The sequence below is a fragment of the Diabrotica virgifera genome, chromosome 6 (assembly GCF_917563875.1).
Source record: "Diabrotica virgifera virgifera chromosome 6, PGI_DIABVI_V3a".
NCBI classification, from domain to species: Eukaryota; Metazoa; Arthropoda; class Insecta; order Coleoptera; family Chrysomelidae; genus Diabrotica; species Diabrotica virgifera.
The window spans coordinates 213,697,781-213,711,040 of NC_065448.1; the positions used below are offsets into that span (position 1 = coordinate 213,697,781).

Below are 13,260 nucleotides of genomic sequence, written 5' to 3' on the forward strand. Positions count from 1 at the left end.
ACTGAACAAGAAAATAGTCACAGACAAATTTCCTTTACCAAGGATAGACTCGATACTAGATCAACTAGGAAGAGCAAAATGGTTTTCAGTTATAGACTTAATGTCAGGTTTTCACCAGATACCATTAGAAAAATCATCGAGAAAATACACATGGTTTAGCACAGAAAATGGAGCATTTCAATTTACCAGATTACCTTTTGGATTAAATGTAAGCCCAAATAGCTTTTCAAGGATGATGTCAATAGCATTTTCGGGATTAACACCGGACAAAGCATTTCCTTACATGGACGATATAGTAGTAATAGGAATATCCGAAAAACATCACCTAGACAACCTGAAAAAGACATTCGAGACATGTCAAAAATTCAATTTGAAACTTAACCCAGGAAAATGTCAATTTTTTAGAAGAGAAGTAACATATTTAGGACATGATCTTTCTCAGGAAGGAGTATCACCAGACAAAGCGAAATATGCAACGATTGAACAATACCCGATACCTAAGACAGCGGAAGAAACAAAAATATTCGTAGCATTTTCTAACTATTATAGACGTTTTATTCAAAATTTTGCTGAAATATGCAGACCACTCAACAGATTATCAAGAAAAGGAGTAGAATTTATTTGGTCAGAAGAATGTGAAAAAGCATTCAATAAGCTTAAATCATCTCTGATGAAGCCACCGATCTTAAAATATCCGGATTTCAATAAACAATTCATCCTAACAACAGACGCATCCAACGAGAGTTGTTCAGCAATTTTAAGTCAAGATTATAACGGAATAGACCTACCAATAGCATACGCATCAAGAAGTTTCAATAAAGGAGAATGTAATAAACCTATAATCGTTAAGGAATTACTAGCGATTCATTGGGGAATTAATCATTTTAAATGTTATTTATATGGAGCACCAACATTTTTAGTCAAAACGGATCATAAACCACTAACACATTTATTTGCAATGAAAGAACCAACTTCGAAACTTACAAGAATCAGATTAGATTTAGAGGAATACGATTTCGAAATAGAATACATAACAGGGAAAAATAACTATGCAGATAGTCTTTCAAGAATAACATTACATCAACTAAAGAACCTATACATAGACAATACCCATATATTAGCTATAACACGAGCTCAAGCAAGAGAAAATAAGAAGGAAGCAAGGCAAACGAAGGCAGAAAGTGAACTCGCACTACAGCCAGAAGCCCACAAACAGACAGTAAGAAAGGTACTAAATAATTTAGAGGCGCATAGACTACCAATTTTGTCTTTTGGAGCAGAACTAATCTCACCAAGACTGAGCATTAGGGTCAAAAAGAAAATAAAGTGCAGCAAGAGCATAGCCACAGGATTCAATCATTTTGATTTAAACCAAATGTTGGCACAGCTTGATAAGCTGGTGGTAGAGAATGCAGTACGTAAAGTAAAAATATACGTAAACGATATTATTTTTAAAGTGTGCACAATTGAGGAATTTATTAAACAAGGAAACGAAATATTGAAGAATGTAGAAATATACATATGTGAAGTACCAAAAACAATAGAAGATGACAAAGAAAAACACAGGTTAATAGAAGAATATCATAATCATCCGATGTTTGGAGGACACGTAGGAAATAACAGACTCATAAAGAAGCTAAAAGCAAGATTTAGATGGAAAAATTTGGAAAAAGACGTAAGAAAATACGTTAAACAATGTCATAAATGTCAAATTAACAAACCGAAAAGAACACATGTCGAAGAATTCGTGATATCGGACACTTCTTCCAAACCATGGGACATAGTATACATAGATACGATAGGTCCATTCACTAAAAGTAACGAAGGTAATAGATACTGTATAACAATGTTATGTGAGCTTACGAAATACGCGGTTAGTATACCCGTGTGCAATAAAGAAGCAGAGACAATAGCCCGAGGAATTTTTGATCATTTCATACCAACATACGGACTCATGAAGCAAATAAGAACATACCAAGGCACAGAATATAAAAATGAAGTAATGCAGGAACTAACAAAGCTACTAAAAATAGAGCACAACTTCTCAACGGCATACCATCCACAGTCCATTGGAAGTTGCGAAAAACTGCACAGAACATTAAACGAGTACGTAAGAGCATTCATAGACGAAGACAGAGAAAATTGGGATGTGTGTTGCAGGATGTTCACATACTGCTACAATACAACCCCTAACGCGTATCATGGTTACACACCGTTTGAACTGTTATATGGCAGGAAGGTTAACCTACCAGAAGACCTTACACAGGAAATTCAACCATGTTACAATATAGATGCTTACTACAATGAGTTACGCTACAAACTACAAAGCGCACACGAGAGAGCTAGAACCTTCTTACTAAAACACAAAAAAGAGCGACAAGAAAATAACAAGCTCAAAGCAACACCACAACACTTTAAAATTGGAGACCTAGTCCTGGAAAAAAGGGAAGAGAATGGTAAGTTTGATAGTCTTTATGTAGGCCCCTTCACAATAACAGAGGTAAATAATGTTAATTGTAAGATCAGATTGGAAAACAATAAAATCAGGGAAATACATAAGAATAGATTATATGCTTACAATCCGAGAACACAGTGAGTGACAAGTGAAACGGGAACAATGTCAATAACGAACATTTTTATTTTTTTTGTATTTAATTATTATTTATAGGAAATAAAAAATGTATATATTGTATTTATTAAAACGCAGTAAGCAGGTGGTGGTACTAATAAAAGAAAAATTTTCTTCCTTTTCCGTAGTCAGAAAATTTTCGGAAGGAAAGGAAGATGTGTTGGGATACACGGCATCTCTTAGTAATCTTCTTGTAATGTATCCAGCTCTCGGACCATCAACTGCGTCGGGCGCGCGCAACGAAGAATTACTTACAAGCATGCGCGAACTACTTTCATACGAGCATGTCGTCCTCATGAATGGTTGTTTACATGTAATTAGTTATATTAACGTAATATGTACCTACGTTTAATAAATGGGTAGTAATTCCAAATTACTGTTGTATTAATTAGATATTATGTCAACCCAGGCTTGTACTTTAAACTTCTTATTAAAACAAATCCTTTTAATAATTTTAAATGTCTTTAGCAAAACAAACTACGTTTGTTTATAGTAAATTTTATACGATCGACCTAAATTAGCACATATCAGTGTAACAGTTTAGGTTTGACCAAGGTCGGTTTGCAATAACAATAGTATTCATTATTTTTATAACCGAGTCGACTCAGCGCTTTTAACCAAAACAATGTTACTTTCATTATATACCAAAACAATAAACAGGAGAAGACTAATTATTATCTTCTAATTCCATTGCGAAGAGTAAGTCATTAATATTTGAGATCCCAAAGGGAAAACATCACAGCTACTGAGAACTAACGTACCACCAGCTATTTACCGTTAGTACTCTAACTTATAAAATAAATGCATCTACGGTGATACGAGTTATTTCATCAACCCTTATGGTAGGGGGTAACCAACCCCTAATTATCTAAGGTGGCTCAGAAGCCAGGAGCCACCATACCTTGTACCCAGGACGTCTCACATTAGCACTTTGCTGATAGAGAGCCCCTATAGAGCATCAGAGTGTTATCAGGTGGGAAGTGGCTCGACCCTCGACCCTTAAGAAAATATTTTTATATCCTTATTGATTATATCCTTATCCCCTTTAGTCACCGCACGCCACTGATGTACAATATACAGTTTTGCACAAATTGTACAATGAAGTTACTTGTTGACTGCATCACTAAAACATATTTTATATTCTCAAATCAACAGGTGAACTAAAGAACACTTTTAACGCAGGCAGGATTGCGCGCAGGCAGGGTAGACCTCTAGGGCATTACAGTAAACTGCAGCGAACAAGTATATAAAAAACAATTATTGACAACTCAAAATCTGAATAACTAATATGATCCTACCATTTTAAAACGTTTATATTGTGTAGTATTAATATTGTTATATCTGCTAGAGGTTGTACCAGTTGAATAATAACTCTTCTCGCTTCGTTGGTTGTGTTTGTAATTTTTACGAAGTAAGGCATTAGTGGCTTATTCTTGTTATCTCCAGTTATATATTTAATTAACCTGAAACATAAAAAATAATAATAAGTGACAACTCACTAAGTGATCGCAGAAAGCAACACTAAATAGACTTCGTCAAAGAAATGAGAAATCGGGAAGATCATGTGTTACAGAAACTGTAAAATGTACGAAAACATCATTATCTAGGAACTAAAATTAAACTTCGTTGCAAGTTACCAGACAAAAGAAATAATAAGTTCACAACCACACTCAGGCTTATGGGCATCATAACATATACAGACACAGTAACCGCCGCCCTACTAGATACATAGGAACATTGAGCCCCTTCACTTGTTGCAATGTTTATTTTTATGTCTAGTGACGTTTAGAACGTCAGAAAATGTATAGAAACTGATTGACAAATAATAGATCAGCTGTATTTGACGTTTAAAGTTGTTATTTTAGTAAAGTTGTAAAAGTTTTAAAGTATTGTAATAATCTTGGTGTTTGAATAAAGTTGTTTTAAAGCAGAGTAACAATACTATTAATTAATGTATTTTTGTATGGAAAAACAATTATTTTGAACAGTTTCTTGACAGTACCATGGCAGTGATGAAAGTCACATACATACCTACCCATGTATCTAGTAGCGTGACACTTACTGTATAGAGAACGACAACCACAGAACAGATGACTGCATACAAATTGATAGAAATAGAAAACACAAGAACTATAAAAAATTCAGATAAATAGTATTAGTCTAAGAACTGGGAGCGGATTTTGTGCGTGATAAGTAATATGGAAAAACTATATGGGGATATGTTGAATTAGTTGTGTACATGACTTTCACCAACGGCCGGAAACCAGAGTTGGGGCCGAGGGTAGTTATAAGGGGTCAAAGTCGAGGTTTTTATTATTTTTTTTGTGACGCTCATGATCGAGATAGTGCACCAAAATTTGAGAATAAGTAGGTCATGACGTACCTAAGTAAAATCTCTAGGGGCGCAACGCTGCGTGGCCGACAAAGAAGTGGGGGTTGGGGTGAATATAAAAAATATAAGGGGTTTTTGCGACGTTCGTAATTGAGATAGTGCACCAAAATTTGGATATAAGTGGACCATGACATAAATAAGTAAAATCCCCAGAGCCGGAAACCAGAGTGGGGGAGGAAGGTAGTTATAAGGGGTCAAAGTCCCGTTTTTTATTATTTTTTTTTGTGACGCTCATGATCGAGATAGTGCACCAAAATTTGGGAATAAGTAGATCATGACGTAGCTAAGTAAAATCTCCAGGAGTGGAACGCTGCGTGGCCGACAAAGGGGAGGGGCAGGGGTGAATATAAACAAATGTAAGGGGTTTTTTGAGACGTTCGTGACTGAGATAGTGCACCAAAATTTGAGAATAAGTAGACCATGACTAAGTAAAATCCCCAGAGCGGCGGAAACCAGAGTGGCGGACGAAAGTAGTTATAAGGGGTAAAAGTCGCGGTTTTTATTATTTTTTTGTGGCGCTAATGATGCAGATAGTGCACCAAAATTTGGGAGAAAGTAGGTCATGACGTAACTAAGTAAAATCATCAGGGGCGGAACGCTGCTTGGGGTACAAAGGGGTGGTAGGCAGGGGTGAGTAAAATATATGGGGGTTTTTTTGCCGTTCGTGATCGAGATAGTTCACCAAAATTTGGGACTAAGTAGATCATGGCATTACTAAGTAAAATCTCCAGGGGCGGAACGCTGCGTGGGGGACAAATGTTGTGGCGGGTCACAAAACAAATAATACATACTGCGACTTTGACCCCTTAAAACTACTCTAATCGCCAACTCTGGTTTCCGGCTCTAAGGATTTTACTTAGCTGAGTCATGGTCTACTTATTCCCAAATTTTGGTGTACTATCTCAATCTAGAACGTCGCAAAAAACCCCTTATATTTTTTATATTCACACCTACCCCCACCCCTTTATCGGCCACGCAGCGTTCCACCTCTGGAGATTTTACTTAGTTACCTCATGACCTACTCATTCCTAAATTTTGGTGCACTATCTCGATATTGAGCGTCAAAAAAAATAATAAAACCGCGACCTTGACCCCTTATATCTACCCTCGTCCCCCACTCTGGTCTCCGGCTCTTTTACTTAGTTATGTCATGACCTACTTATTCCCAAATTTTGGTGCACTATCTCGATCATGAGGGTCATAAACAAATAATAAAAACCGCGACTTTGACTCCTTATAACTACCCTCGGCCCCCACTCTGGTTTCCGGCCGTTGGTGAAAGTCATGTACACAACTTATTCAACATATCCCCGTATAGTTCTTCCATATTACTTATTACGCACAAAATCCGCTTCTATCTCTCCGACTATATAGGAAAAGAAGCGTCAGCTTATGGTTTCAAAAAGACGACATGGATACACACACATATACCAAACAGCTGACGTTTTAGTTATTTGAACAAAACTGTAACCCATTTATATGACCAATTTGATTTCATTTTATTTCCTACTCATGTGTTTACATTTGATGGTATTTGTCAGCTCACTAAAATTTAGACAAACTGCCTATTTCACTTTCATAAATCAGAAGCTAACGTGGTTCCGGTAACAAGTAACCATTTTTTGAAGTATAGATAAAGTTGCCTCCTTGAAAAACAAGCAAAAGAAAGAAAACCATGGTCAACTATATCCAAGAAAGCAAAATATACAGGACACCGACATGATCTCCTCAAAAAAGACAAGCTAGAAAGTAACTATTTTAGATATTTTAACGTTGGAACTTTTGAGGAGTTATGCGTATGGCTGGCCTCCACACCATGTTAAACTTTAGAGCCTAGAAACCCCAACGGGCGACCATAGCCCTCCATGATGGGCTGTCAGTGGCCACTGATGATGATATTAAATTTGAAAGTAGAATGTGTGGACATTATTTGGTCCACCTTCCTCTAAGTTTTCCACTGTGGCTAAGATGGCTTTCTATTTTAAATATAAACCTCCATGGTGAAGAGCATAGAATCTCTAAGAAAACTACTAGAGGTCCCGTCATTTAATAAGGCACTACCACTAATTACACTAGTTTACAACCAATTTGCAATTCTAATGCAAAATGTTGTTTTTTGTTAATTTTTGGTCTCTGAATATGATTATGATGATAAAAAGTTCCTAACACGTAAGATTTTTGAGTTATGATTTAAAAAAAATGAGTTACGATTTTTGAGTTACGAGTATTTTACTAATTTTTTTTTAAACAGTAATTTGTAATATATTGGGGAGTGATGTTATCAAATTAACGTTTTTCCTAAAAATTGTGCATAATATGACAACACTGGGATATCTAATGTCTACGAAAACACATTAACATTTAAATAAAGAATAAGCCAAAGGTAATCCTTAATCAGTAAACCTACCCATTTAAACTTATATGTATAGTTCTAAACCGTTTAACGACTGTTACTTCTGCATGACAAAAGGGTCTGGGTTTTCAAGGAAGAGCAAGCATAAAATTGAATATCCAGATATTGTCTCAGCAATAAAACCGGTTTTCCATGGAGAAGATTAACCAGTTCCAGGACCCCCGGCAAATTGGGAGGAAGATTTGGAAATGTATGGCCATAAAAGTGCACCCGACGATGTATCAGAAAAGAATGATTCTTATTTTCCTGAAAGCGACGAAAAAGCGCCTTATTGCATCCAACAAGCCGAATTACATGATTCAGTTAGAGATCTTCACTTGTCCAAAGGACATGCTTAACTCTAGGTTCCAGATTACAATAATGGATTTTTTTTAATGGAATTTACTAGCCAGTATAACTTATAATATTTAGGAACCGTAACGTAGGAATTTTTATAATAAACAGCAATATTTGATGCATTCTATCACTCAAAATCTAACATTTTACCTTACCTGACAAGACAATGTACGGTGGACGCCTACGCAAAAATGCACGGCACCTTAAGAAGAAGATAACTCAAAATTTATACGTGGTGGGAAATTTTAATGTTTGAATTCGCATTCAGGACGCTTTAAACTCCCCGGTACAGCCATTTTAACATCAGTCGGAACTTTTTTTTGTTTATTTGGTTGACTAGTGTTATTTGCATATTATGGCGCATCTAAAAATGGTCTAAGAACCGTCTTCAAGTTAGTGATTGGCTACTGACATTGAAATTTTATTACTGAGTATTGAAATTATTTAATAGTCCAGAGAAATAAGGTTTTTGTCGGGACACTTGAGCAGCCAGGTTGCAAATGGGTTTTTTGGGTACTATATACCTAATACATTATAAATACAAAAATGCCCGTAACAGTTCGGTTCGGACGAGAATTTTAGTTATTAACAAATAAGCTTCAAAAATGGCAGTTTTTTCATTTAAATCGGTACAAGTAAAAATAGGGTAATTAAATATCTTATTTAGAGTATTCATCTTTTAGCAGATGAGCAAAGGTTCAAAATGGCAGTTTTTGAATTTTGGTCCGATCATTTGTGGCTTCGCTAATGCAAAATAAAACTAAAATTTCGAAAATAAAAAATTTGCTATAACTTTTGCGAAAATTAACTCAAGATATTGTATGAAAAGTTGAGACAACCAGTACATATTATGCGCAAAAAATTTCAAGACGAATTTTCAAGTCAATTCAATTAGTTTAAATTTTATTCAATTTGTTCAAAAGAGCTTTTTTTGCAATGTTATTGTTCAGAAAATAATAATGATACAGCAATTCTGTGAAAGGCACATGAAAGAAGAACACTTTAGACCGGGCAGTATCGTCGCCCCCGCTAGCGCAATTATTCCGATTCGATTTTTTTGCACAAACTTACTCAAAAAGAGGTCCTTATAACATATCCACAGGGTGCCGGGCGATGCCGTGGTCGAAAAATTTTTTAAACATTTTTTTTTAAACAAATTCACAAAAATAATTTTTTTATTTCCAAAAATTTTTTTTAGGTAATTTGGGTCATTCTGAGCAAAAAAGGTCTCTTGTTATTTTTCTCCAAAATTGACTGTTGTCGAGTTATACGCGATTAAAAATTTGAAAAATGCGAAAATGGCCATTTTCAAAGCTTCATAACTCGATCAAAAATGATTACTATGAAATTCAAAAAGTGACAAAATCAAGATTCAAATACTTTCTTCAGCGTTCTGAAGAGATTTTTGTCATTAATTTATTACAAAGCTGTTATTTTTAGTTATTACGAATTAGCGCTATAGTCCAACTGTATCGTCGCCCCCGTTAACGGAACTATTTCGATTAGATTTTTTTGCACAAACTTACTCAAAAAGAGGTCCTTATAACATATCCACAGGGTGCCGGGCGGTGCCGTGGTCGAAAAAATTTTACAATTTTTTTTAAACAAATTCACAAAAATAATTTTTTTATTTCCAACAATTTTTTTAGATAATTTGGGTCATTCTGAGCAAAAAAGGTCTCTTGTCATTTTTCTCTAAAATTGACTGTAGTCGAGTTATACGCGATTAAAAATTTGAAAAATGCGAAAATGGCCATTTTCAAGGCTTCATACTCCATTAAAAATGATTATTATGAAATTCAAAAAGTGACAAAATCAAGATTGAAATACCTTCTTCAGCGTCCTAAAGAGATTTTTGTCATTACTTTATTACAAAGCTGTTTTTTAGTTATTAACAATTAGCGGTATAGTCCAACTGTATCGTCGCCCCCGTTAACGGAACTATTTCGATTAGATTTTTTTGCACAAACTTACTCAAAAATAGGTCCTTATAACATATCCACAGAGTGCCGGCCGGTGGTCGAAAAATTGTTTAAATAATTTTTTTAAACAAATTCACAAAAATAATTTTTTCATTTCCAACAATTTTTTTTAGATAATTTGGGTCATTCTAAGTAGAAGGTCTCTTGTAGTTTCGTCTCAAATTGATTGTTGTCGAGTTATACGCGATTTAAAATTTGAAAAATGCGAAAATGGCCATTTTCAAGGGTTAGTAAATCGATTAAAAATTATTATTAAGAAAGTCAGAAAGTGACCACATCAAAGTTTAAAACTTTGTTTTGTTTATTTATTTTTTTTGCGAATGTTATTCAATTTTTCATCAACTATCAACAAGTTAAATGCATAATATTTTGTAATAGAATCAATCACGGCAATTATTCTAATTCATCCGCTTCAACAATTAAACATAACATAATTTTAATAACAAATAGGTAAATGAAACATTTTTTGACAAATAAAATAGTCATATTTAGGAGATAGGATATTTCAAATAAATCCAAAAAATTATATACAGCGTGTCTACTTGAGTTGGAAACATATGGGAAACTTTTTTATTATTAATTTTACGAAAAAAAGTTATTCTTTATAAAAAGTTCTGCATGTCCCAAAACCTAAGATTCAATTATCAGATATCAAATTTTCTCAATATTCTACGAGGTATGTCAAAAAATATGAATTTCGGCTAAGGGTAAAGTACCTTTATTTCTCTCAATATCGAAAATTCTTATTATGAAAAGTTGTTTGGAAATAAAAACCAAGCTCAAATATGTAATTACATGCTTCTAATTGGAAAAAAATATTTTCCAAATTTTTCTCAAATTTATTGATACTAACTTCGTTTTTATTCATTACACATACGATAACTCTTTTATTATTACTTTTACGAAAAAAAGGTATTCTTTATAAAAATCTCTGTATATCCTAAGACCGAAGATCCAACCAACAGATATGACATTTTATTAATTTTATACGAGTTATGTCAAAAAATATGAATTTCACTCAAGAGTAAAGTACCTTTATTTTTCACAATATTGAAAACGGTTATTAAAAGAGTTGTTTAGAATTAAAAACTATGTGTGTCAATATGCAATTACATCCTTCTAATTGAAATACTGTGAAATATAAAGGTGCTATAATATTGAGCGAATTTCATATTTTTTGACACACCTCGTATAAAATTAATAAAAGTTGATATATCATGGTTGTGTCTCAGATTTTAGACCATGCAAAGTTTTTTATGAAGAATAACTTTTTTTCGTAAAATGAATAATAAACGAGTTATGATATTTGTAATAATTAAAAACGATGTTGGGTATCCATAAATTTGAGAAAAATATTTTTTTTTCAATAAGAAGCATGTAATTGCATATTTCATCTTAGTTTTTAATTCCAAACAACTTTTTATCATAAGAATTTTCGATATTGAGAGAAATAAAGGTACTTTACCCTTAGCCGAAATTCATATTTTTTGACATACCTCGTATAATATTGAGAAAATTTGATATCTGATAATTAATCTTAGGTTTTGGGGCATGCAGAACTTTTTATAAAGAATACCTTTTTTTCGTAAAATTAATAATAAAAAAGTTTCCCATATGTTTCCAACTCAAGTAGACACGCTGTAGACAAATATATTAACAAATAAATATAACATAAAAATCTAATCGAAATAGTTCCGCTAACGGGGGTGACGATACAGTTGGACTATAGCGCTAATTGTTAATAACTAAAAGTAACAGCTTTGTAATAAAATAATGCCAAAAATCTCTTCAGGACGTTGAAGAAGATATTTGAATCTTGATTTTGTCACTTTTTGAATTTCATAATAATAATTTTTAATCGAGTTATGAAGCCTTGAAAATGGCCATTTTCGCATTTTTCAAATTTTTAATCGCGTATAACTCGACAACAGTCAAGTTTAGAGAAAAATGACCAAAGACCTTTTTTACTCACAATGATCCAAATTATCTAAAAAAAAATTGTGGGAAATGAAAAATTATTTTTGTGAATTTGTTTAAAAAAAATTGTTTAAACATTTTTTCGACCACGGCACCGCCCGGCACCCTGTGGATATGTTATAAAGACCTCCTTTTGAGTAAGTTTGTGCAAAAAAATCGAATCGAAATAGTTCCGCTAACGGGGGCGACGATACAGTTAGACTATACCGCTAATTGTTAATAACTAAAAATAACAGCTTTGTAATGAAATAGTGACAAAAATCTCTTCAGAACGCTGAAGAAAGTATTTGAATCTTGATTTTGTCACTTTTTGAATTTCATAGTAATCATTTTTGATCGAGTTATGAAGCTTTGAAAATGGCCATTTTCGCATTTTTCAAATTTTTAATCGCGTATAACTCGACAACAGTCAGTTTTAGAGAAAAATGACAAGAGACCTTTTTTGCTCAGAATGACCCAAATTATCTAAAAAAAAATTGTTGGAAATAAAAAAATTATTTTTGTGAATTTGTTTAAAAAAAATTGTTTAAAAAATTTTTCGACCACGGCACCCTGTGGATATGTTATAAGGACCTCTTTTTGAGTAAGTTTGTGCAAAAAAATCGAATCGGAATAATTGCGCTAGCGGGGGCGACGATACTGCCCGGTCTACTTATATTTTCCAAAAATTTAACAAAATCTATAAAAGTTATTTTTATCATTCCTAAAACATTTTACTAAAGTAGTCATTTTTGGCTTAAAAACAATTTGAAAAGCTTTGTTAATATTGACTATAGAGTAAATCTACTTTGGAATTTTAAAAGCTGGTATTTTACATGAATTTTCACAAAAAAACTTTGTGACTAGGTTAATTGCGGTCAAAGTTAGCCACGTATTATTTAATTCGCAGTTACTTCTATACAGGGTGAGGCAAATAAAGGGCCTATTAGAAATATCTCCAGAACTAAAGACAACAGAATAATAAAAATTGGAATAAAGGGGTTTTGAAGATCTATTAAATCTATTAAATGAAATTCTATTAAATCTATTAAATGAAATTCTATTAAATGGGGGATCTATTAAATGAAAATATTTTCATCTCTCTGCAACTTCCGGTTATACCTTAATATATAACGTTATAACTTCGTTTTTTTAATGGGACACCCTGTATATTTTTACATTTTCGGATTCTCTTCGATGTCTTCTTTCTTAAAATATGAGGTTTTGTAATATTATATAGGGTATTTTAAAAGATAATTACGTTTTTTATTAATTTCGTAGCAAAATTAACACCCTGTAGAATTGTAGTAGTTTGACATCTAAAACTCTACTTACGTTCAAATGATTTTTAATATACTCTACTATTGTTAAGAATCATAGGTATAGCTAAATTTTTAATTTTTAATTTAAGGACCAGTCTGGATTAATATGTATTTATTTTTGAAAAATTATTTGGGATTTAGTATTTTCACGGCCAACCTAATAAAATTTTACGTATTTTTTGTTGCAATTAATGTTTAGCTTGAATCACCAATAACTCACAAATTAAAGC

At 33.1% G+C, this 13,260-nt stretch overlaps 1 protein-coding gene across 1 annotated transcript in view; it reads right to left on the reverse strand.

Annotated features, from left to right (window-relative positions):
- The window catches only part of LOC126886296 (uncharacterized), a 106,235-nt gene that overhangs the window by 68,224 nt on the left and 24,751 nt on the right, over window positions 1-13,260 (reverse strand). Inside the window, exon 4 of the mRNA XM_050653168.1 lies at window positions 3,928-4,092. Coding sequence (XP_050509125.1) covers window positions 3,928-4,092 — 165 coding nt within the window. The remainder of the gene's footprint in view (window positions 1-3,927; window positions 4,093-13,260) is intronic.